At 36.4% G+C, this 26264-nt stretch overlaps 1 protein-coding gene across 1 annotated transcript; it reads left to right on the top strand.

The window, feature by feature from the left end:
* The first annotated feature begins 439 nt into the window (after positions 1-439).
* On the top strand, positions 440-11955 carry LOC306847400 (mRNA cap guanine-N(7) methyltransferase-like). Its single transcript, XM_079381328.1, has 11 exons — positions 440-501; positions 788-912; positions 1454-1592; positions 1763-1885; positions 2451-2566; positions 2697-2878; positions 4447-4611; positions 4951-5068; positions 8868-8969; positions 9054-9087; positions 11231-11955. Exons 1-11 carry the CDS (start codon positions 486-488, stop codon positions 11266-11268), a joined length of 1158 nt encoding a protein of 385 aa, XP_079237454.1. The 5' UTR covers positions 440-485; the 3' UTR covers positions 11269-11955.
* Positions 11956-26264: the final 14309 nt, after the last annotated feature.

The raw sequence follows: 26264 nt of genomic DNA, 5'->3' as shown, positions 1-26264 counted from the left end.
TTTTGCATGAACTCATCATATGCTTCCAACATCAGTCTAATAGTAATAATTTAACAAAATAAGTAAATTATGGCAGAAACCGATGTGGTCAATGCCACTATTTTTTGTTTATTTATAAATTTTTTTAAATAAAAATGGATTCTACCATGTAAATGTCAATAATAATAATAATGATAATAACAACAACTCTCTCTCTCTTTCTTTATTTAAGCGAGTTATTACACTTAGGCTATGCATAGAATAGCATACTTCCATAAACTGGTACTGAAAAAAGTTTCTTATGTTAGTGAAGTGATGTGAAATGTTTAAAACGCGTATCGGTCCATATTGCATTTAGTTCCATGCTATTTCTAAAAATGATTGGCAAAAAGCAGCATGTAGTGTGCAGCTGCTGTAGACGCCGGGCCTCCAGGCGGCGCTGCGGCGCGTCTCCGCGTCAAATACAGCGGCAGAGATCCGTGAAGAGCGCTGTTTGTGGATACAAGATGGCGCAAAACTCAAGTGAGTATAGCAACTTTGATTCAGTCTTCAGCGGTCTGTGTGTTACATAATCATGCTGTTAAGCATATAAACTCTTAATATGATGTATAACGTGTGCCTCATTGTAAACCCAAGCGGTCTCTGAGCAGATAAACACGTGCAGAGATGGCGCTTGATGTTATCAACGCAACACTGACGCACTGCAATTTTAATTGCTTTCCATTTCAAATATGTTTTCCCTTAAATGTGTTGTTTTTCCCCTCTGTGGTCCACTGCGAATACTAATGCACTGCTTGTGCGTTTAAAGGATTGTTTGAAGCGGACCGCAAAGGATCAGCTTTCGATGCTTCCCAGACTTCATCCTCATCTTCCTCATCAATGAAGAGACATTGGGACGGCGATGATGAAGATCACTGTCCCAGGAAGAAGCAGGTAAACTGGCAGGAATAGTTCACCCAGAAATGAATGAAATGTCAGGCCATCCCTGGAAGAGTTTGTTTCTTCATCAGAACAGATATGAAGAAATCACTTGCTCTGCAGTGAATGGGTGCCGTCAGAACGAGAGTCCAAACAGCTGATAAAAACATCACAATAAATTATCCACATTTATACAGCAAGATGAAACAATCGATCCATGAAAGAGGAAAACGTAAAGAAAACATCTTACCATATAAGTGCAAGTAAAGTTACTTTGTAGAGTTTATAATATTAATAGGTATAAAAACACTTAAAAATCTAAACTCATATGTAGTCATGTTTACAGCTATTGATTCTAAAATTATATTGCATATCTAAATGTTTATATTAATTTAAAATAAAAGCTTAATAATTACTATTAAACTAAGCTGGCTTGTGTAATGGATTAAGGGTATAATAATTAAATAAATATCTCAAATGTTTACATGGTACAGGCCCCAGATCTCTGCTCAGTTTGAGTTTTGTTTTTTAAAAACATGTTTTTTTTGTTTTGCAGGTCACCGAGGAATCGTTACACACTCAGAAAGTGGCAACACATTACAACAAACTCCAGGAGCGTGGCCTGGCAGAGCGCAATAAAAGCAGGATAGTCCACATGCGCAACTTCAACAACTGGTTGAAGAGTGTCCTCATAGGTGAGAAGCAGCACAAGCTTGCGTTTACCTCTCAAGCAATCATGTTTCATGAGGCAGTGTGGGTCCATGCTTGTTTGTGGTTGGGTTAGATGGTAATGATCTCAGTTGAGTAGAATGGCAAGCAGGTTCTCACAGAGTTGTTGTTCTGAGGTCTGTGTGTTGGTCCTCAGCGGAGAGCGTGGACAAGGTGAAGGAAAGACGGAGAGAGGTGACCGTGCTGGACCTGGGCTGTGGAAAAGGAGGAGACCTTCTCAAATGGAAAAAAGGACGTATTGATAAACTAGTGTGTGCAGGTAACTAAACAGTCCTCTTCATACTTCATTGTCTTCATCTGTAAATTTTAAGGTCCTCTTTACACCAGTATAAGGGTCTCTCAGTGAGAAGAAAACCGTAGATCTGTCTTTTTCTTCACCAGTTTGTTTGTGCTTTTCCGACTGGTAAAGCCATACCTAGCTTACAAAGTTTAAAGCCCTTGTATTAGCGCACTAATAGCATGTCAGATGTGTAGGCAGTCCTTTGCTGTTTTCCAGGATCGTTAAAAGGTTTGAGAACTGCTGTTCTTGTATGTTATTTTTAGCTTAAAATGCAAACGGATTGTTCAGTTTGTTTTGATTCATTTAAACCAGTGATCTTCAAATTTGGAAAAATACTGTCAAAATTCAAGCTGGGAACTAAAAAATAAATAAATATTGGCCGACCACTACTCGAGACAAATGAGCACTGACACAGTTATTCATCGCTACCAAACAGTGATGTTACTAGCAGGTGTAAAGAGGGCCTACATGCACACCAGCGCTCTATTTCTGCACTTCTTTAAATGTCTTCATATTGTAAATCATTTGTGTTTGTACATCACAGATATCGCTGCTGTGTCCATCGAGCAGTGTCAGCAGCGCTATAATGACATGAGACGGAGGGGTCACCCAAACGACCGCACGTACTCAGCCGAGTTCATCACCGCAGACTGCGGCAGGGTATGAGCACTGCACAATTCACACACTTCACCTGCTGTTTCATTTGTTAGAGAAGGAAGAAAGACAAAACGTCAGTGCACATCATTCAGTACGTGACAGGACAGGGTCGCATTCTCTCTGTCTGTCTCAGGAGCTGCTGTCTGAGAAGTTGAGAGACCCTGAGATGCGGTTTGACGTGTGCAGCTGTCAGTTTGTGTGTCATTATTCTTTTGAGAGCGAGCAGCAGGCTGACACCATGCTGAGAAACGCCTGTGAGAGACTCCGGCCGGGAGGATTCTTCATCGGAACCACTCCAGATGCATATGAGATGGTGTAAGATCTCTCTCTCTCTCACACACACACACACACACACACAACGGTCAGAGAAGACGAATTGAGTTGATGTGAGGAGAACAGGGCAGGTGTTTGGTGAGAGATCAGTGTTAGCTTACAGATATACACACGTTAGCTAATGTAATCAGGCAATAGCAAATATTGATACTATCAGTAATAGAAACTAATAAGCGTTGATCAGGCGTGTCACACTCGTTAATATCCGACACTAACGTTACGTGATAGTGGTTTCTTATCACCGCAGGAGAGAGAGATAAACACGTTTTTGATTCATAGGTGCTTGTGTGGGAAATGCGAGGAAGGCATAGACCTCTCCAGGCCAGCAGACACATGTTTTAGGGCAGAAATCATTTATTACTCTAAGCTAAATACTTGTATACATGTATAAATACATTGTTAAAGATTGTAATATTAAAACAGTCTGAATAATTTTGATTCTCAATTACAAGTTAACTCTATTTAGGTCATGACTACCTATAAGTAACACTTTTTGATGTCATTGGTATAACACAATCAATAATGAAAGCATAGAGACCGCTGTCCGCTGGGCCTATGGTGCATGTGTTGTGTCAGCCATTAGAAGATAGTTTACAGAGGAAGGAGGACTTTATAATTATATTATTTTTTTACCTGCAATATGCACTTTAAACACACTAGGTGTATCAAAATATCTTTATATTTACACTACAGTTCAAAAAGAATTATTACAATTATAAAATAATTTTTATATATATAAATTAGAATATATATTAAAATGTAAATTATTTCTGTGATCAAAGCTGTATTTTCAGCATCATTACTCCAGTCTTCAGTGTCACATGATCTTTCAGAAATCATACTAATAAGCTGATTTGCTGCTCAAGAAACATTTCTTATTCTAAATGTTGAAAATAGTTGTGCTAGCATAGTTGTGCTGCTTTATATTTTTGTGGAAACTGTCATACCTATTTCAGGGTTCTTTGATGAATAAAAGTCAAAAGAACAGCATTTATTTGAAATCGAAATCTTCTGCAACATTATACATTTCATTACTGTCCTGTTTGATGAAGTTAATGCATTGTTGTTAAAAAAAATTATTTTTCTAAAAAATAATGATAATAATAAAAACAGTCAAGGTTTGGTTTTCACTCTTTGTCGTTGTCCAAAATAAATAATGACATTTAATTTTATTTCTAAACGGCAACATAAGTCTGACACACACATTTTTTTTACTAAATTGTTTAAGCCACTTGGACTTTTTTTTTATTTATTTTTTTAGGTTATGCTAAAAAGCAAACTACTAAATTTGTTTTGAAATGGACAGTGTGAACGTAGAACTTTTCAATATAGTCTTGCCATTTTTGCCAATAAAGTCCAAATCCGAGATACTTTTAAAATATCTCTGTCATTATGGTCAAATTAAAAGCCAAAAAAATCATTGCACTATTCACAGTTGGTCACAATGCCAAATAACATAACAATGCCAAAAGTAATTCATTCAGGTTAACCAAAAATTATGAATGGTTGATTTACAATGTGTTTTAATATTATGATGTCTTGATTCACAGGAAGCGTTTGGAGGCGTCGGACTCAAACAGCTTTGGAAATGAAGTGTTCAGGGTGACCTTCCAGAAGAAGGGAGACTACCCTCTGTTCGGCTGTCAGTATGACTTCAGTCTGGAGGGTGTCGTCAACGTCCCAGAGTTTCTGGTGTATTTCCCCCTGTTTGAGGAGTAAGTGTCTCCATTGTATCATCATGATTGCTTTTTTCCTGATATGCCAGTAGAGGGCACAACAGCTCCATAAATGTGTGTTGTAGTGTTGGACATATTCTTGATTTCATAATGTTTATTTCTGCTTTTAGAAAATCCTTAATAGCACATGCAATTTGTTTTAAATGGAATTGTATATAAGGTTACAGATTCAAACAAAAAACACTCCAGTTTGGCAAAAAAAGCACTTATACTGATAATTTGTGTTGTGGAAAAAAACATTATAAATGATGATAATGTCATTTAAATGATTTCTAATTGTGTTATTTATTTATTTAATTCATTTCTTTTTTTCTCCAGAATGGCGAAAAAATACAACATGCGTCTGGTTTACAAGAAAACCTTTAAAGAATTCTTTGAAGAGAAAGTTAAAGATGAGAAGAATAAGGTTCTGATGCAGTGGATGCAGGCGCTGGAGGTTTGTGGCTCTATCCTTGACGGACACTGACCTTTAATAATCAGTCAATCTCTTGGTTATTTTCTCTATTAATTTTTTAGGCGCCTCACAGTTTAATTCTGATTATGGGAGTTACAATTCTATTCCATTATAATTCCACTATACATTTTTTATTGATTATTCTGCTTTGCAAATGCAAAACGTAGTAACATATTTTGTCACTGTCAGTGAGATATAGAATAGAGCCTCTCAGACTATGATCTGTCCTTTCCAGTTACAGTACACGATATGCAAGCTGCTGCTCGTGCCGCGGTAGTGTTTGGCATCTATGCATCACTGGTTAATTTCACCCTTTCGATGTTACAACAGAAAGCCTGTCATTCATTCAGTGCTTATCATGGCGGACATACTGTTGACAAGAACCAAGCAATATGCGTGATACAAATCTGCGAAAGCATTTGAAATCACACATAAGGCGCCATGATTTCTTCAATGAATGAATGGCGGATGACTCGAAGCACTGTTTTCATCTTCTGCCGTCTCACAATATCATATTAACACACAAATATCGTCTCCAGCTGCTCTGAGAGTCACTTCATTAGCATTGTACCGTTTAATTTGAGAGAACTACCGTCATATCACATACACAGCAGCTGCAAGTTCCTCACGGCAACCCGTCAAAATAAGTTTAACTTGAAGAAACCGTGTCAGAAATATTACTATTTAGCAGTCTTAAGACTCGGTGCTGCTGCTATTATTACTACTAATAAATCTTTATTTTTAAAGGAATAATCACATTTATTTTATTTTTAATTTTAACAATATACCTCTCTTATGCAGCACTTTGTTTGCCAAAAAATAAAGGGGTTTGATTAGGATAAATTAAATTAATGTTTTATGCCTTCATCTGATTACCAGAAAAATTAAGAACATTTTATAGGGCCCTATTATTGTTTAAAAAAGGACCCTATACAAAAAAATAATAAGTTTAAAATACAGACCTGTGGCTCTTAATTTCTCTTTATTTATTCAGCATTTGTAAACTGATGTTTACTGCTCATTTTTTGAACTTTTTATAGCATTTGTATTAAAACTGTATTCACTGAATGTAATCCGAATTGACATCTGAATCGATACCCTGCCCTAGTTACAATATTACAGTGAAATGCAATTGTGTAGCAGTATAAAGCTTCAACTTTCATCCACATTACAGTCCTTGAAATTCAGCATGAAATCAAAATAGGCCTTGTTTAATGTAATAATACACATCTGTTCTTCAGTTATTATTCAGTACACATTATTCAAAAGAAACAATGTTTGTTTTCTAAATCTTTCAGCAAAATGGATGAACTTGCTCTGCCTCTGATATGACTTTTCTTTTTGGATCCTGTTGTCTGCACAATATTTCCAGCCCTTTCTTTAAACAACCTGTTATATAGAGAAGACTTCATCAATCCCACCCTATAATTCTTATTTATTTAATGTCCTGCGTTAATCCAGGAATGCATTGTTATAAAAGTATCACGGGTTGTGATTGCCAATTTACTTTAACTTTTTTAACTGCTTTACTTTATTTGACTTTATAAATTTCTGACTATGAAGTGGCACTTAATATCACTAACATGGTAATTAATTATAGCATTTATGTATGATAACTATATAATTTGATCAGATACGTTTGATTAGTGTGTCTAAGCATGTTCCAGTGTTGTGACTGACGTTTTCAGTCAGATTGACTGTAGCCGCACAAGCACAGATCTTCAATCGAACACAGCTGTCATAACTGCGTATTAGCACAAATTGAGCATATTTAACTCTCCTCGAGCCTCTTTTCCCTGTGAGAAATCCCTCTCAAAATCAGCTGTAATCCCATTAGCCTCCCAGTGCTAACGTGAACATGACTGCTCCAGAACTGCAGAAAAAAAAGACCCTGATTTTGAGCAGACTGGATGAAACTGGTCTGATTTCATCCTGTGAGCCAGATCTTCTCCTCTTTATTTCTTTGTTCTTCTTCTGTAAAAAATATCACCAGCTAACTCGATAAATTGGACCAAAAAGCCTTTGGACTTAATTCAGAATCTCATAGAGACTTGGAAATGGGCTAATTTAACTCAGACCTAGCACACTAACACACTCTGAAGTGTCAGGAGTGACAAACGCATTTATATACGGGATTGAATCCTCTAAATTACAGTTTTATTTGTGAATAGAACAGAACTCAGGCTGCGATGATTGCAACATGTTTGGGAGACTGCTTCTCAGCGCATGCTGTTGAAGGGTTGCCTTGTCCACATATTATAAGCAACGCTTGTTAAGCGTCTTTGAGCTTGTTTGGGCTCGGCTCATAAAGCGATCCAGTTTATAAGGTAATAAAGTAGGCAGGTGCAGACTGCAGTATTTTGGTGTAGGGATGGGCGGTATAACCAAAATCTTATATCATGATATGAGTAATATCATGGTATACTATAATCATTGGAACAATATATAATCACAATATAGTTAACTAGAACAAATAAGAAATACTTACACTGTATAAAGTCATCAATTTATAAAAACACTGCGTATTCTTCTGTGTAAACTAAATTTTTCCATAGTCTGTCTGAATACTGGATTCTGATTGGCTGACAGGTATGCAGTAAAACCGTTTAATACACAGGTCCAAGTCAGTTTAATCACCGCTCTATATTAATGCACTGCTTTAATTGATGCACACAAACACACAGAGAGAGAGAGAGTCGGAGATCCCTTTAATTTCGTCAACGAAGATGACGACGAAAAATATTCGAATGAGCTAAAACTAATATCTGATGATAAAAACTATGAGGAAATTTATGCCTTGTCTTCGTTAACAAGACGAGACGGGACTAAAATGTTATTTGAGGACTACCGGACATTCAAAATACATCCTATAGGCTAAGTTAACTGTCTTGTCTTTCTAAATGTGCGTCTCTGTCATTGGAAAAGGGGCGTTTGCATATCTAGTCTCAGTATGGCAGCCGCGGTGGACGGATAGGCTACCAAAACGCGAACTAGCGATCTGAAACAATGGCCTCAGCACCCGAAGGGTTAGGGAGTGGGTGACCAGACGTCCCGTTTTTCCCGGTAGTCACAATTCATTGTCGATTAACTTAAAGTCAGTGAAGGTGCGATAGGCGGAAACGCGCTGATAGAAGTGCTCTCTCTCGCACACGCTCCACTTCTTCAGTTCTCATACAGCGCGCGATCAGTTCTCAGCGCTCAAATACACACACAGCAGTCCACATGTCTATCGTGTAGAGTATCTCACCGAGATACAGTACTTTATGGTTTAAATGAGCTTAAACAGGTGGGTGAAAACTGAATGTGTGTCAGTATTACATGCATACCTTCCGTCTTAAATGGACAGCATTCCTAATTATCTGTCATCAATGTTAACCAACAAAAGATGTTAAATAAATGTATAGTCAAGTAAACGTACTGTATCTGAAAAATGAGTTTAATTTGTATCTCTACCAAAAAATGGGTATTTATTCCAGTTTTTCCAAATTCAATCATTGATTCAAATTTCTCATAAGCTCAATTGATTTGGAAGAATTGATGACTATTTTTGTTGGAATACTACATATAAAATAGTCCAAACAGACCCTGTGATATCTTCCACTGCACATACATTAAAGACACAACTCTTAATGCGCGTTTAAGTTTGGTTCTGTACACAGAGCAGAGTTTCTGTAAATGCAGTGTTATCTCAGTTATCTGTAGATAATGATGTCTGTTGAACCATACCACTTATCTTTGCTTTGCCAGAATCAAACAGTTTTGTGTCGTCTTGTTGTCATAGCAATACCCTCCGGACGAGAGGGTCCGACTGGCGTCCGATAGTCCGGGGGAGTACGAACACGCCAAAAGAATCGTTGCCAATCCTGCTGCGAGACGTCCACTGGTGAGCCCTAATATCATTTTCTTCAGCAGAGAGCATTTTTACTTTGTATTAACTGTGTTCTGATAGTTTGCTCTTTCTCCACAGGGAACCTTGAGCAAGTCTGAGTGGGAGGCTACAAGTACGTGGTGATGTTCATGTTGAAATCAGTGTTCAGTGGCGTCTTTTGAAATAGAAAAATGTTTTAACTTCATGAAACACATCAGAGGTTTTTATGAATTCACATGACTCAAGATAATACAGTGACTTCCATCAAAAGTCACAGCTGAGCTGTTGACATGCATATTCATGGAGTGTAACCCAAGCCAGGAAATGAAAGACCCCAGCTGTGAAATCACTTTTCTTCTTTAGATAAAGTACTTGATGTTTCCTCCTCCTGAAGTACAGTGTGTGGGTTGGCCATCAGAGTAAAAACTATTAAATTAGAAGCACTTAACTTGCAACTCCATAAACAGAAAAGTTTAAGTAGTTTTTTTTTTTTTTTTTTTTTTTTTGGGGCACACATACCATGGAAGTATCATGGCATTCTTTTAATATGAATGTGGTTTGCATTTCATTTGCATTTTGGTTGGGTACCAAACTCTGTACTTTTAAGGGTACTGACCGAATTGCGTCGGTATTACCGAGTACCGATTCACATTAAATCATTCGGTACCCAATTTCGGTTCCTGAGAACACATTAAGACGCATACGAGAGAGAGAGACAGACAGTGCTATTCTACACTTATGTTCTACCTTACCTTATATTTTATTACTCTTTTTTTTTTTTTAAGCGCGTGCTCCGTGGCACCTAAACAGGGATATGCAGAGAGTTCCTCTGGGGCAGGGGCTTTGGGGACTCAAGCCACTGCCCTTTTTTCAAATTTATTCAAAAGTGCCCCTCAGACAAATATCAATGATATTGTGGTCAATAAAACAAAATGCATTTGAATTCTAATTAACGTGACAATGTGCTCAAAATGTGCCCCATGGGGAAGTCGTGGCCTAATGGTTAGAGAGTCGGACTCGTAATCCAAAGGTTGCGGGTTCGAGTCTTGGGCCGGCAGGGATTGTAGGTGGGAGGAGTGAATGTCCAGCGCTCTCTCCACCCTCAATACCACGACTGAGGTGCTCTTGAGCAAGGCACTGAACCCCCAACTGCTCCCCGGGCGCTGCAGCATAAATGGCTGCCCACTGCTCCGGGTGTGTGTTCACTGCTGTGTGTGTGTGTGTTCACTGCTGTGTGTGTGTGTGTTCACTGCTGTGTGTGTGCACGTTGGATGGGTTAAATGCAGAGCACGAATTCCGAGTATGGGTCACCATACTTGGCAATATGTCACTTCACAAAATGGTAACTAATCGCTCAAAAGTCAGATTTTTTTTTTACATATGTCAATCTGAGGCATTGCTATGGGTTGCGTGCGCTTTGCTCGACTGACTGAAATTCCAGTCTGTTTGGAAACCTATTGGCTCTAAATGCGATCTCATTTCTAAATGACGGCGATTCACTTCCGTGTATTTCCCTGCATTCAGATCATGCTGCATTCACGCGTTATTGGTCACTCACACAACAACAAAACACTATTCAAGATCCTATGCATTCAAATCGCTTTTGCTGATGATCTGGCTCAAGTTCAAATTTCATTGGACAATAATGCGAAGTGGAGTGGTCATAAATCGGTAGAAAATGACAGGACAGACGAGCTTATTTGTAGAGCAATCTGGTGTTTGTCATTTTATAAATCAAATTAGCCTACATCGCTGAGAAAATAGATGCTGAATGACTACAAAAGCACTGCACAAACCAAAATTCGCAATAATGGTAATCTGTAGACTATTCAATTCACTTATTTATGTATGATATCCTACACCGTTTACTATTTCATGAAACTCTCATAGTTAATGAAGCCCAAGTGCTGCACCTTTGGCTTTATTTTATTTTATGAAATGCATTGGATGGTTCATATAAATGAAATATTTGAAAATGATTCAATTGAATTTGTGCACAGCATTAGGTATGCATTTATGGTGAAATATTTAGTTTTATGCTGCTGTTTTCAACTTGGGTTTGTTTGTTGTGTTTAGTGTAATTCTGTAGCATTTGTTAAATTTGAGATTAATGTATTCAAAATTGAAGTTAATTCTGGTTTGCACCTGGGATTAATAACTTGTGTTGTCCTTGTGAAATGAGATGACACTAAATATGGGTTTATAATGGCTCTATAATGTGTTTGATTTTATTTTTGACCTTGACTAACAACTCTTCCTTCTCTCTCTGTTTGCAGGCATATACCTGGTGTATGTGTTTGAGAAAATGTCATGAGTCCGACGTATTCTCCATCGAGCTGTTGTATCCGGATGGGTGAGCCAAAGATACGGAGTCTCATTGTCATTCATCTGGTTCCCAGAATCCTGCTGAGCATGTCTATTTCACAAACAGTCAAATATTTTTATACAACTGGAGCTTTTCCTTCACAAGTGTGTGTGTGTGTGTGTGTGTGTGTGTGTTTTGGTGTACACATTGCACATGATCAATATTCTGTCTGATACTGTATTTTCGGTTTATCTGTCATGGTTCACCCGCTACCCTCTCTCTTCAAGTCAAGCAATCTAATAACCCTGTAGGGCTTACAGTCATACGCTTTCTTTGGGTTTGACCTCGATAGTAATCCACCCTTCCCTTCAGGCTTGACTGAAATCTCTCTTGGATTCTTTTCTTTTCTATATTCATCTGTGATTGATATTGTGTTTAATGTGTGATAGGGCTGAGTTTCTGACAGTAAGACATGCAGAACTTTAATTTATTATTCAAGATGATAAATCCATAATCTCTTTTTGTACCTGTCGTTTACGTAATGAGGTATAATGTTTTCTCTCAATGTTGTCTTTGAACGTCAGGAAGGATGTTGTTCAGTCTGATTTTGGTATGTAGAGCTGTGTTGCTGGTCTTGCAGTTTGTCAGGAAATTAAAACCTGCTTTAGGAATATTAAACCTTGAGTTTGTCAGTTGAATGCCTGTCTTTTTATTTTCAAGGTTGCTATATTCACTCAGTGTATAAATGCACGGATGTGTGCTTCACTCTGAGACATGCAGCCCAACAAACCATATATATATATATATATATATATATATATATATATATATATATATATATATATATACATAAACCTGTATCTGAACTGTAAATCATGCTTTTTAAAGCCATTTTAAAATGTAATGTTACCATAAAAATATGCCCCACCCCATTCATATCATGGCATTAATTTGATCTGTGCAGGTTTTAGGAAAAAGTCTTAAATTTGAGCACAGAAACCCTGTGTGCTATAAAATAATCACGATTACATAAAGAAAACAATTCCAAATAAATATTACAAATGTGTACAAAACTTATATTTGTGCAAAAAATAAAAATATTCCAGTTTTGGAGGCCATAATGTCAGCCATCAAACACTGAACTGGACTAGACCCAAAAAGCAACAGTCTGAACACAAAGAGGTCTGAGGCACCATTACTGCTTAAGTGGACCAAAAATCTGCGATAGTGTGAACACAAAGAAAACTGGGTCCTTTTTCACTTGGTCCACTTTAAGGGGTCTGAGTTTGGTTCCTTTAAAGAATGAAAACACCCTAAATCACAGCCTTTTGTGATCTGATAAGTGCACGAAGCAATATGGTAGTTTCTGTTTTAATATATGTAAATGTAATTCATTTCTGTTATGCTAAAGCTGTATTTTCAGCATCATTACTCCAGTCTTCAGTGTCACATGATCTTTCAGAAATCATTCTAATATACTGATGTGCTGCTCAAAAACATTTAATATGTTGAAAACAGTGGTGCTGCTTCATAATTTTGTTAAAAGCGTTTAAAAAAAGGTCGCATGGTCAAAACATTGTAGTGCTTCAGTATTACATTTTAAAGACTAACGGTCATTGCAAGAAATCACATCACTCTCATTATGCAACATTATGGGATTTTTCATTTCAAAGTTGCAGAAAATTGCAGAAATATCTAAATAATATATTGCACTTTTTAAATTGAAAATTAAATACACACACACACATATATATATATATATATATATATATATAGAGTGTATATATATAGCACACAACCAGTCTTAAGTCGCTGGGGTATATTAGTAGCAGTAGCCAACAATACATTGTAAGGGTCAAAATTGATTTTTCTTTTATGCCAAAAATCATTAGGATATTAAGTAAAGATCATGTTCCATGAAGATATTTTGTAAATTTCCTGTAAATATGTAAAAACTTCATTTTTTATTAGTAAAATGCATTGCTAATAACTACATTTGGACAATTTTAAAGGTGATTTTCTTAATATTTAGATTTTTTTGCACCCTCAGATTCCAGATTTATATAAATAGTTAATAAATAGTTGTATCTCAGCCAAATATTGCCTTATCCTAATCCTTATTTGAAAAATTGACCCTTATGACTGGTTTTGTGATCCAGGGTCACATATATACATATAAACTCAGCAAAAAAAAGGAAATGTACCCTCACACACATTCAACTGCTTTCATAGTAAATTTCTTAATATGTGAATATTTGTATGAACATAAAAAGAAATGGAATAATAAGATGCTGAACAAAGGAGGATCAAAATCATGACACAGTGTACATCTTGTTTCGTCCAGCTGCTTTAAGCATTGCATCTCATCCTGATGGTCTGGACCAGATTTGCCAGTTCTTGCTGTGAGTTTATACATATATATATATATATATATATCAATTATGCGACCATCTTATTACGGAAAACTTGTGAAAACCATCTGTTGGGTGGAAGTTATGTGGGCTAAATTGCTTTTTAATGAGAGTTCAGAATGGTTGAAGCTGAGAGGATGACGACAGTAGCTAAAATAATCATGCATTGCAATGTTTGTCAAACCACACTGGCTTCTCCTCCTGTCAGGTTACAGCTACAAATGTGTTTTGCACCTTAAAAGGTATGCTTTACAACTGCATATTGACTTACTTGACAGTGCTTTTCTATGAAGGAGCCTTAGAAATAGTTTACTGATCAGTTTTCAAGGCACCATAAATGTCAAGTCTAATGATCTAGAACAAATTCAAGTGAGCTTTAGATGACTACACTCCTTATTTCTCTGTGGAAATTGGACATTTATAAACTAAATGCTCCTTCACGGTTTTCTTCTTTAACCAACTGCCGAACTCTAAGCACAGGATGTTAGGTTATCCATTCTATGCTGCCTTCAAAAATCAACTAAGCATTGCAGAAGATATTATGTAAATATTAGATTTGGATGTGCTTTGATGCCTTGGTTCTTGAATCTGTAATTATGTGTGACAGTGGACAGTCTGGAGGGTGACTCACTGCTCCATAGGAGCGCCGTTTCCTGCTGTAAATCGATGTCCTCTTCCTGACGCTAAGGCTCATAAGTGTTTGTCAGGAAGGTGAATGCAATAAAACGCTACTTATGTTTAAAATGATCAGGTGCAGTCGATTTGTTTGGCAACAGTGGGGGTGCAAAGTGATTAGTTAGCTGTGGTTATCGACAGTTCACACACAGTGTCCTTAACCAAAGTAAAATCGATTCTTGTCACACTTCCAGACCGGAATAACATACATTAAATCAATGAGCTGTTGGGCAGACTGAGACAAAATGGCAATGCCACGGGGTCATCTATGACATGGGAAAGCAATCTTTAGAGATTATTTTCTGAGTATCATCCAAAAATGTGGACATTGTTTCACTCAAGTAGAAATGACTGATTACCGCAGTATACAGACTGAGCTTGTTTGATGGAGAAACTTATGAACAATGTACATTTAAATTTAAATATACGTTTAGCATGTTTAGGACAATGATGCATTAGCAAATGTGTAAGGGAAACTTATAGAAAATGTGCTAATTCAGTTATAATAACCCAAAATGTAAAATGATTCAAAAAGGTAAACCCCTGGGTAAACGTTTACAGAATGTATAACCCAGCAGGCACCTTAATATCAATTTGATGTCAAATATGAGACAAGACTTGATCAAGATTCTGTAACATCATTTTAAACTCAGTTTAGCATTTTTTCCTAGTGGTAATTTGGTGAAAACAGGAAGTTAATCCCACACTGTTTGTTTTAATGTATATGTAGACCAATATGTTTAACATTCAATTTACTTCAAATCAACATCATGTCAAGTTTTTGACGTCAGTTTGATTAGTATATTTGACTCCTTTTTTTAATGTCAATTTGATGTTTTATTCATCATCAATTGCCCTCTGGGAAGAAACATTTGATATTGTTCTTATATAGTCTTATATATTCTTAGTGTCATTAAATTATCAATAGCAGTCAAAGCAGAATCCCAAAATAGGGATTAATAGATTCAGTAATAGATTCATCTGGATGTTTAATTTATTCTATGACTTATATACAGGCATATGAATATATATATATATATATATATATATATATATATATATATACACATATATACATACATACAGTGCCCTCCAAAAGTATTGGAACAGTAAGGCCAATTCCTTTAGTTTTGCTGTAGACTGTAAACATTTGGGTTTGACATCAAAAGATGAATATGAGATGAGATATTTACATCTTTTATTTACAGGTATTTTCATCTGGATCTGATGCGCAACTTAGAAGATAGCACCTTTTGTTTGAACCCACCCATTTTTCATGTTACCAGAAGTATTGGAACATGTGACCGACGTGTGTTTTGTTGCCCTGGTGTGTCCTATTAATTGATTATTCAAACAATAAATAGCACTGGATGTCTGCGCTCAGTTTCAGATCCGTGCAGACTGCATTTATAGTTAGTTAGACGTGTAACCAACATGAAAACCAGAGAGGTGTCTATGGGTGAAAAAAGAGCAATTGTGAAGCTGAGAGAAGATGAAAAATCAATCAAACCATTGCACAAACACTGGCAATAGCAAGTACAACCATTCAGAATCTCCTGAGGAAGAAAGAAACCACTGGTGCACTAACACCTCAAACGGGTAGATCAAGGAAAACATCTGCAGTTGATGACAGAAACATTGTGACAGCTGTAAAGAAAGACCCTAAAACACCTGTTAGTGACATCAGCAACAACCTCCAGAGGGCAGGAGTGAAGGCATCATAATCTACTGTTCGCAGAAGACTTCATGAACAAAAGTAAAAAAAACAATATGTAGAATTTACTCAATTTTTCTTTGGCAAGTTTTTGCACGAATGTTTTTCAAGTAAATTTCACACATATGGAAATTAAGTAAATCTACTTAACTAAGTTAAGTAAAATTAACAAACTGAACGAGTACATGTAACTTGACCTGTTAAATTTTATTTTGTAATTTTTACTTACAAATCTGATGTAATTAATATAATTAAGTAAAACCAATTGTTCTTTTAAATACATTCTACTTATTTTATGCAGTGCTGGCAATTAATTTAAATTAAATTTTACTGTTGTAATGTGTGTGACAAAATAATACCATGACAATGTGTAATTAAGAGTCTTTTATTAGGAAGAAATAATGCAAGAAATAACAAGCGCTGAAACCTATGATGCTTAAGATCACTTTGCTTGAGCAATGAGAAACATCCGCTTTCAATAACATATTAAACACATTAAAACTCCAACATTAGCAGTTTTTTGCATAGATATGACAGTTTCTTAATCTCAGTATCAAAACATGACTAACAGACTGCAGTTACAAATAAAACCTGTTAACTAAGACCCTGACCCCACCCCAAAAATGTGTAGTTAAGAGTCTTTTATTTGGAAGAAAAAACAATGCAAGAATTATCAAGCACTTACAGAAACCTTTGATGCTTAAGATCACTTTAAGACAGCTTGAGCAATGATAAACATCCATATTCAATGACATATTAAACACTTATTAAAACTCCAACATAAGCAGTTTTATGCATAGATATGACAGCTTTAATCTCAGTATCAAACCATGACCACAGGCTGCAGTTACAAATAAAACCTGTTAACTAACCCCTGACCCCAAACCAAAAAAAAAGAAAACTCCTTGCCAAAGTGCATTTTGAGAAAAGTTTTTAAACTAACCAAAAACCTGAAACAAAAATTCAGAAATTTGTAAAATGTAAAATTATTTATTCAAAACTTTTAGCAAATGAGGGTAACCCACATTAATTCTGTTGTTGCAATACAACAGAAGAATTGTACATGCAACTAATACGAATGTAAATGGAAAGGTTAAACACAATGAACATTTTGGATATATGAGGGAACAGGTTTTCTCGAGGGTACAGTCAACAACGCAGATAAAGGCCTAAGGACATCCAGAGTACAGAAACATGTCAACCAAGCAGTTTTTTAAGGACTGAACTTTAGGAGAGAGCTTAAGTCCATCAAGCTCCAGAAACAGTTTCTGGAAAACCTCAAATGTGAGCTTTGAGGGATACTGTAGATTTAAGGCATAAATCAGTCCCATCAGGAGTGCACAAGCTTTAGCAGTATTTTCACATTTACTTAGAACCTTGTTTCCTTCAAGAACAATGGAAACCACTGGCTCTCCGTCTCCGTGGACAAGAATCATCATGACATCTTCTGTGAAGCCTTCTTGACTGCCAACCTTATGCATTCCAGGAGGATGATGGGGAAAATCAAATTTAGAGTGTTAATAACATCATAAGCTATATTGTTGTAGAAACAGTTAAAAAAATGTTCAGGACAGTTTTACAGACTGGATAGAAATGTTTAGCATAACATGTCTGGGACTTACATTGCCGTCTTTGAAAAGACTCTGCCCCCTCTCCAAGATATTCAATGAGACTGCGGATCAAGCCATCTCGTCTTTTCTCAATGGTATGTCCCTGTGAAGAAATGTATTGCTAATAATCAATACTGAATAAAAGAAATCTCATTTTATAAGACTTTTTCTTAAATTGTTAAATAGTATTAAAACTTTTAATTCTTTAAAACTGTTTCAATGGTTTCACTAAGTACAACAGACAGAAATACAGATAGATGTACAGGAATGGGTGTGGTCGAGCAGGATTTGTGAATGATGATATACAAAATTATAGTAGCCAATACACAAATTAGCATTGCAGAATGTTTAACTGGTTCATACAGGTACTGGTTTCTCACCAGAATCAATGCACTGAGTGTTGACCGTATCTTGACTCCTGCAAGACCTCCCTTAGCTTTTAAAAGCTCCAAGAGTTTCGGCGTGTAGCCGTCTAGTTTGGACATAAAGGTTTGCTCCAGGGGCACAGCCGTAATTCTTCGGAATTCCTACTTTATCTGTAAAGAATTAAATAATCCACACACAAAATATTTCTTATATCAACAGCAAACAATCAAAATATGATATCTACAATAATATAACTGGCTTAACTTACCTGAGCTTCTGAGAATAAGGCAGGCCATATCTGCAGGAAATCTTTAATTGGTGGGCTTAGATTAACAACTTCATGCCACCTGTAAGAAAAAGTTTTAGACAGCTCAGGGTAGGCTAGCTCTCGGTTTCTTAACTTTGCACGATAGTTGCCCATTTTGTATTTGAGACTTTGTTGTCAGCCATGCATCCCTGAAAAACATCCCGGTTCCTTTAAGCATGGATACTTTTGTAGCAGAGCCTCTATGACGGACTGTATCTGCAGAGTTGTGGGATATGCCATGTATTTGAATATTGATTCAGCAAGCTTTTGTAAGATGTCAGATTTTACAGTATGATTCTGAAGGAGAGTATCATTTTCAAAATATGATTGATTTCCAGCTTGGAGAACTCTGTCAATATCGAACGAAAACTCTGGAACTTCTAATTTTTCAGGCCACTTTTCCTTAGCTGGTGCTGGTGCTGATAGCACTGTTTCCCTAGAACTGGTTGAGGCTGGTCACCTGTAGAATGTTGGTCCCAATCCTTTGGAACTGATAAGATATCAGAGTCACAAGCAGGTGTCAGTGTCAGAATGACTGGATCTTCCAATTTTTTTCCAATTTTGACTGAGTCCTTGTTCTTAATGTCGTCAGTAGAGGTCAGAGTAAAACACTGACCAAAATCTGTGTCCATGTACATGAGACTGTAATCTCCATCCAACTGAAAAGTGTCTTTTACAGTTGTCAGAAGTTCATTGACTGTGTTCGGAATCCCAGATGGAAGGAACAACTTTCGTATGTCATGGTCCTGTAGAATTATTCGTAGTACAGCTGGGCAAGGTGAGGACATTGTTGATATTTCACAATCTAAAAGAAAATTAAAGAAAGTGTATTAGTTCACCTTTATGACAGTGACTCTCTCATTCACTTCACACACGGTCATACACCTGCACACAATCACATACATGTACAGACACATACACACAAACACAAGCAGGCATTCTTCATTACAATCGAATCACCATTAACAAACAATAACACAAGCACACTCTTACTAAAAAAAAAGAAAAAAAAAAAAGGCTGGTTTTTTTTTACACTAATGAAAAGGACTTGTATGTAATATAAAGTAGGTGCATACCCTTTTAATCAATGCAAATGTAATGTTTTAGAGACACCATCAAGTGTCGTCCTCTGGTGTAAGCTGCTAGTGGATAAACATCTGTGAGCTGGGCTTGGTGGAGAATTTTAATATTGTGAGTGGGTTCTAACATGAAAACCCTGAGATGTTCAATGTACCAGGTACTTTGCAGCCTGACAACAAAGCTGAGTTCATCTTGAACAACCACCATTTGAACAATTTCTGCAAAGTCCGGCAATCCTCCAGTTGATCCAAATGCTAACATCATTCCTACAGTGTAGTCTGTGCCTAGATAGTCAACCTTATTTGTCATGTGCACTGCAGTGGCATTAGGGAACTGTTTTGTCACAGTCTCTTTTATTCCTTCGTGTAACACTTCAAGTGGCACTTTAGACATTTTTGTCACTGAAATGGCAGGCCTTGGATCTTCAGAGTCATACAAATGGAATGCAATCATTGCTTGATGCTTCCTTGTCAGAGACAACAAAACATTTCTAAAGCAACCAGTTTGCCGAAGAACCCTTTTGAAGAAGCGATGTTTGGCCTCGAACCTCATTGTCCACAATGCCACAAGGGGTCCAAACTGTTTAATGAGCTGAGGATAGTGCTCAAGACAGTGTTCTTTCGGGAGCAGCCTCTGTTGTGGAAAAAGTTCACGGAACCTGTGTCGATGTTCAGATATCTTGCTATCAAGAAAACCGATGCTTGCATCAGAAAAGACAGGTGACAGAGCAAGATCAACAACATCTTTAAGACACATTATCAACTGCCATGCCTTCTCATCTTCTGGTATTTTGTGTCCAACCATTAGTGACAGCAACCTCAATAAACACCAGTTTTCGTGGGCGTTGCCACCAATGCTGGTTTTAGACACAAAGTTTGGTGCAACAACTTGAGGTGAGTTTGTTCTGTCACTCCATTTGTATGGGAAGGTTTTGATTTGATGGTTGAGCTCAGCAAGAGTGAAATACTTTTTCCTGATCAATACATCCAAGCACAGCGCCAATTCAACTGGCACAACTCCCTCAAGCAAGTCATGAAGCACATCAGGAGGATACCCTGATACTACATGAAAGTGATTTAGACTGTCAGTGATTGGACACTGGCCTTTCACTCCCAAGCAATGAGTTCCAGTCCTTAAAGCTGTTTGTACATGCGTTTCATGGTCTTCTTTATTTCTTAGAGAAAATGCACCAGATCTGACCTCTGACTCTTGGAACTGGGACCGTTCCCCAGTACAAAATCTGCAGATGTGTTTGAGATCAGTCAACAATGGTTCAAGTACACAAGAATATCCATATGTCTTAGCATCATTTGCTTTACAAAGCACAGCCAGATAGATGGATGTCAATGAGGAGCGCGATACAATGTGAATGTTTCCCAACACCCAGTAGACGGCAGTAACTTTGTGTTTTTTCCGAGATGTCCCGAGGGGATTACACACCTCGAAATCATCAATGTAGAGTATAAGAGGGATTCTTACATCTCCAGACAAAAATACATTTTCTTTGAAATGTGAACCATCACAAAAGGATTCATAAGTACCTTTTGAGCTTTGTGCATTCCTGAATGCCTCATCCTTCTTAGCTAAAATCTGTGGCAACAATTGCAAAATGGGAACATACTGGAATGTTCTTTTTTCATCTAGTATGTACTCTACTGGTTCAACAATAGAGAATTGTTCCTTCAGAAATCTCTCTCTTTTGTATGAGGTCTTGAAAGGTCCATCCACCCCGAGGGCTGCATTTAGTGGATTAAGGGAGGTAAGATTTTCCACCAAGTTCGAGACTACTGACTCATCAACACTGCAACCATTACTTTTTAAAGTCATTTCAATAATCTGTTTGATAACTGGACTTGAAGCAGTTGATGTTATAAATTGTAATGCATCTATTATTTCATCAATGTACTTGTTAGAAACCTTGAAAACACTTTCTAATTTAAGAAAAAGGCAACCCAACTTATTGTTGATTATTCTGACAAAATCTTGTTCTTCCTCAACAAAAGGTTCACATAAGTTACTTTCATCAACAGTCAACTGAGTATCTTCAGGTGTTTGACAAGTGTACTTTTGAAGTATGGATGGTTTGAAATGTTCAAGTGAGTGAGGAGTATGCTTCCTGCTTTTATGAGATGCAAAAGTTGAATATATATTTGTTCTGTACTCACAATTATTGAAAACACAGGTCACTGTTTCATACTTTTTTAGATGACCTCGAATGTGCTCAAAGTATTGTTTTTCTGAATGGTTACTTACTGCATTACAAACAAGACACCTAAATGACAGGGTCTGTGTAGAGTCCAATGATTCTCTGTGATCTCTAGACAAATGAGAGTGCAGGGAACTCCAGGTCCTGAAGCAACAAGGACAATCTGTGTATGGGCAAGGAATTGAGCAGTTTTGTGTGCTGTGCCAGTGCTTTAGTCGGTAATGTTTTAAAAGTTCTGATCTTTTCAATGCAGTAAAGTTGCATTTTTTGCACAACAACCTCATCAGTTCATATTAAAATGCTTAAATCAAGAGAAAAATATGAACTGCACCCCTGTGTGGACATACAGACAATTCCTTCCATTCGGTCTCTCCCTTCTGCCCCTTTCAACCAGGTTACAGCAAAGACAGAACAAAGGACTGGATGCACATGAGAAATATTCAGCAATTAAGAAAACAGATAAAAGAAATAAGTTAACAGCATACAATTTTTGAAGTAAAAGTTGATTAGTATTTGCATTTCACATAATGTATGTCACTAATTTTGATTAAACGAACAAGGAATTTTTACACACTGTAGAAAAGGTGGCTATCTTTGAGTTGTACTTTTTTTTCTGGCTCTTCAGCCAGCCATGCAGAAGGAGATTAGTCTTTAGAATGAGATCACACAAAAAGTGGGAAATAATAATAATAAAAAAAAAAACTCAATGAAACGTCAACACTTTATTGATCCAAATCAGATCAAACTCATAAAAACATGACCGTACAAGATCTCCACGCCATTTCCTTCCATTAAACCACGTTAATTTAGTAAATCGTGTCCATACTGTAGTAATCTTTCACTCGTCTTTTTTTTTAAAGTCATTTACATTTAAGTGGACACGATTGAATAAAGAAGGGACCTATTAATAAACAGAACGCACAATTTAGTAAATTAATTAAAGAATGGAGGGATTACTTACGATTTATATAAAATGAGGGAAGGAAAACCTCTTCACGTATTTTTAATTCGAGGCCACAACATACTTTTTTTTTTCGAAGAGCAATGCACAAACAAACAAAATAACACATAACATATTCTCGAATTTTGCCCGTATTTATTTGAAACTTGAAGTTTAAACTTAAAACTTGTTAAATATTTTGCAACGTAGCCTAACGTTAGCTTATATGGCGCTCCTTTAACAAAGCTATCTCAAGAACACTCTAAACTTAACGAAATTAAGTGATGACAACACAATCATCTAATGAAATTACATTTCTTGAATAAATTCAATCTTAAAATACGTAATATAATGCAGTTTTAAATAATACTTACTTGCCAAGAACAGATAGAGATGTAGAAGCCATCCATCTTCGCGGGATTTCTTTCTACGCATGCGCATATTCCTTGCTTGAAGACTGCGTAAATCTGATTTTTTTAATTTGCTTCAAGTACTTTATTAAATCGTGTAAATATGATAGACATTCACAGGTCAAATTTACTTGTATGTCAGATGTCTAATATTTACAAGAAAAAAATGAGTATATATTTAGATTTTACTTAATATTCAGGAGTGTTTAATTTTACAAAGAAATCTTAGCCAAAGATGCATGATTTTTCTTGTTTTATTTACTGAACCATAAAATCATTTTTTACAGTGAGAGGCTACACCAGAAGATGCAAACCACTCATTAGCAAGAAGAATAGGAGACGAGCCTCAAAAATTCTGGGATAAGGTTTTATGACTGATTTTATGGACCAAAGTGATGGAAAGGCTAAAGTTTGGAGAAAGAAAGGATCTGCTCATGATCCCAAACATGCAAGCTCATCTGAAACACAGTGTACACAGGTGTACATTATAGTACACATTACACAAGTAATGTAACGGCTTGGGCTTTCATCGCTTATTCTGGGACAGGCTCATTAATCTTCATTAATGATGTAACACATGATGGCAGCAGCAAAATTAACTCAGAAGTCTACAGAAATATTTTGTCTGACAATTTACAGAAAGATGCAACCAAACTGATTGGGAGATGCTTCATCATGCAGCAAGATAATGACCCAAAACATAGTGCCAAAACAACAAAGAAGTTCATCAGGGGCAGGAAGTGGAAGGTTTTAGACCGGCCAAGCCAATCTCCACACTTAAACCCTGTAGAGTATGCATTTTACCTGCTAAAGAAGAGACTGATGGGAGTAACCCCCCAAAACTGAAAGAGGCTGCGGTGAAAGCCTGGAAAAGCATCACAAAAGAAGAATGCAAAAGTTTGGTGATGTCAGTGGGTCACAGGCTTGATGCAGTTATTGAAAGCAAAGGATTTGCAACTAAATATTAAGTCTTTTTCACTTTAATCTATGTTAATTCTATCTGTTCCAATACTTTTGGTAACATGAAAAATGGGTGGGTTCAAACAAAAGGTGCTATCTTCTAAGTTGTGTATCAGATCCAGATGAAAATACCTGTAAATAAAAGCTGAAATATTAATCTCTCATCTCATATTCATCTTTTGATGTCAAACCCACATGTTTTCAGTCTACAGCAAAAATAAAGGAATTGGCCTCACTGTTCCAATAATTTTGGAGGGCACTGTATATATCCAGCTAAAGTTAAAACTTAAATGTTCACCAATTCCAGAATTGCAACATCATCACTGGCAATTAGATTTGAAAACGTTTTCACATTTTAATTCACATTAATTAAATCTATATATATATTTAATTGCCGATATTTTAATTAAAGGTTAAAATAACGGCAATACTAAATTCAAATTCAAGGATTTCACTTAATTAACCTATTTAAAGAATACTGAAGATGTCTAAAATGTACACATCTCATGGAAATATTGAATAATAACCCCATTAAATTACAATATGTATTCAGTTATGAGATTTTGTGCCTTTTTTGTCTTACCCCACCTTAATATGGAGATATGGAGCTTGTTAAAGCATCAATTTTAAATAGTCAGCCAAAAAGAGTTTTATGTTTGAAAATAAAGCTTCTTTATTGGTATCATGAAGAATCTTTAACATCCATGGAATCTTTCCATTACACATTAAATGTTCTTAACACTTATAAACGGTACTTTATATTATTAAAATGTTGTTGTTTTTTCACACACTAAGACAAATGGTTCTTTTTAGAACTTTAAACTGAAAGGTTCTTTGAGGAAACAAAAATGGTTCTTCAGTGGCATTGCTGTGGAACCTTTTGGAAGCTTTACTTTTGTTTTCAGAGTGAGTAGTGTGTGATTTATGCACACTCGGTGTTTTGAACATAAAGCTTGGTTGCTGACAAAGTCTTGCACCCCAATGATCCCACGATCCCATTACGGGCGCTGTGACATGGTACCTGACCTGTCTTTGCTCATAGAGTTTCAGAGGAAACGCTGGTGACATCTCAATTATTTTCTCTCTCAGACAATCTTCCCTGGAGAAGCATTGAACCCACATTAACGACACTTTTTTTGCAACTCAATCAATCCATGCAGGCTGTCGTTGAAGACGTGATTTTTTTGTACACTTTAAATATCAAACTTGTTTGTGCTCAGATTTTGTGTTCAGATTGAAGGTTTTATTTTGCTTTCTACTTATATCAGTGATTATTCATGTTCCTTCCTCTTGAATGGTAATGGAGTAATTAGCATCTAACTCTCTGCCCTGAGCAGGTGTTCACCTACAACAATTTATAGTCTAAACCAGAGCTCCACAGCATTTCCTATTTAGTCCCTTGATACTGTTGTATATGTTTTTCACATTTATATATATAGCTTAATTAACCATGAACATGAAATCAACCTGACCCTTCATTACTTTTGCTTAATTAACTTTCCTGGTCTTACTGTGAATAATTCATTGATGCATGTCAAACAGTCAAATAGCTATTTAGATATTGCCTTTTAGCAAACTTGAATTCAGGTCTGACTCCTTTCTGGCTTCGAGCTCTTCAAATCCTAATGGATAAAATCAACTCATTTTCCTCACTGAATGCCATGTTTTATTCAGCAGGGCTCCAGCTAAAGTTAAAACTTCAATGTTCGCCAATGCCACCAAAAATGAAAAATTGCAACATCATCACTGACAGTTAGATTTGAAAACTTTTTCCCGTTTTAATTCACAATCTAGTTTCCACATCTTTCTGTTGCACAATTAATATGTGTTCCCTTACAGAAAAAACACATGAATTTCACATGTTATCACATGTTTTTTACATGTGATCACGTGTGACCTCATGTCACCACATGTGAACAACATGTCACCACATGTGAACATAATGGAGCACATGTGGAAAACATGTTACTATAGGTTATAATATGGAGCACATGTGAAATATATTTGAACATGTTTTAATAGGTTTTAACATGTGAATCATGTTACACACGTCACAAATACTGTACATTTTCAGCTTCATTGTAATGGGAAGTTCAGATCATTTTACTGACTCTGATCTTTTTGAAACTCATTCATAATTAAAATGTTATATGTTAATGAACAAATACCCAAACACAACTTACACGATGTTGATGTTTCATTCATCCCCATAAGCTGAGCTATGCAGTCTAGTGCCGGATACAAAAGTGATAATTAAGTGGTAAGTACTGACAAGCAGAGTCCTGCATGGGTCCGATTTTGTAAATCCGCACCCGCATCCGACCCG

Source organism: Barbus barbus, assembly GCF_936440315.1.
Source record: "Barbus barbus genome assembly, chromosome: 27".
In the NCBI taxonomy this organism is placed as follows: Eukaryota; Metazoa; Chordata; class Actinopteri; order Cypriniformes; family Cyprinidae; genus Barbus; species Barbus barbus.
Note: the sequence above shows the minus strand (reverse complement) of the source record. Positions and strands in the feature narration are given on the sequence as shown.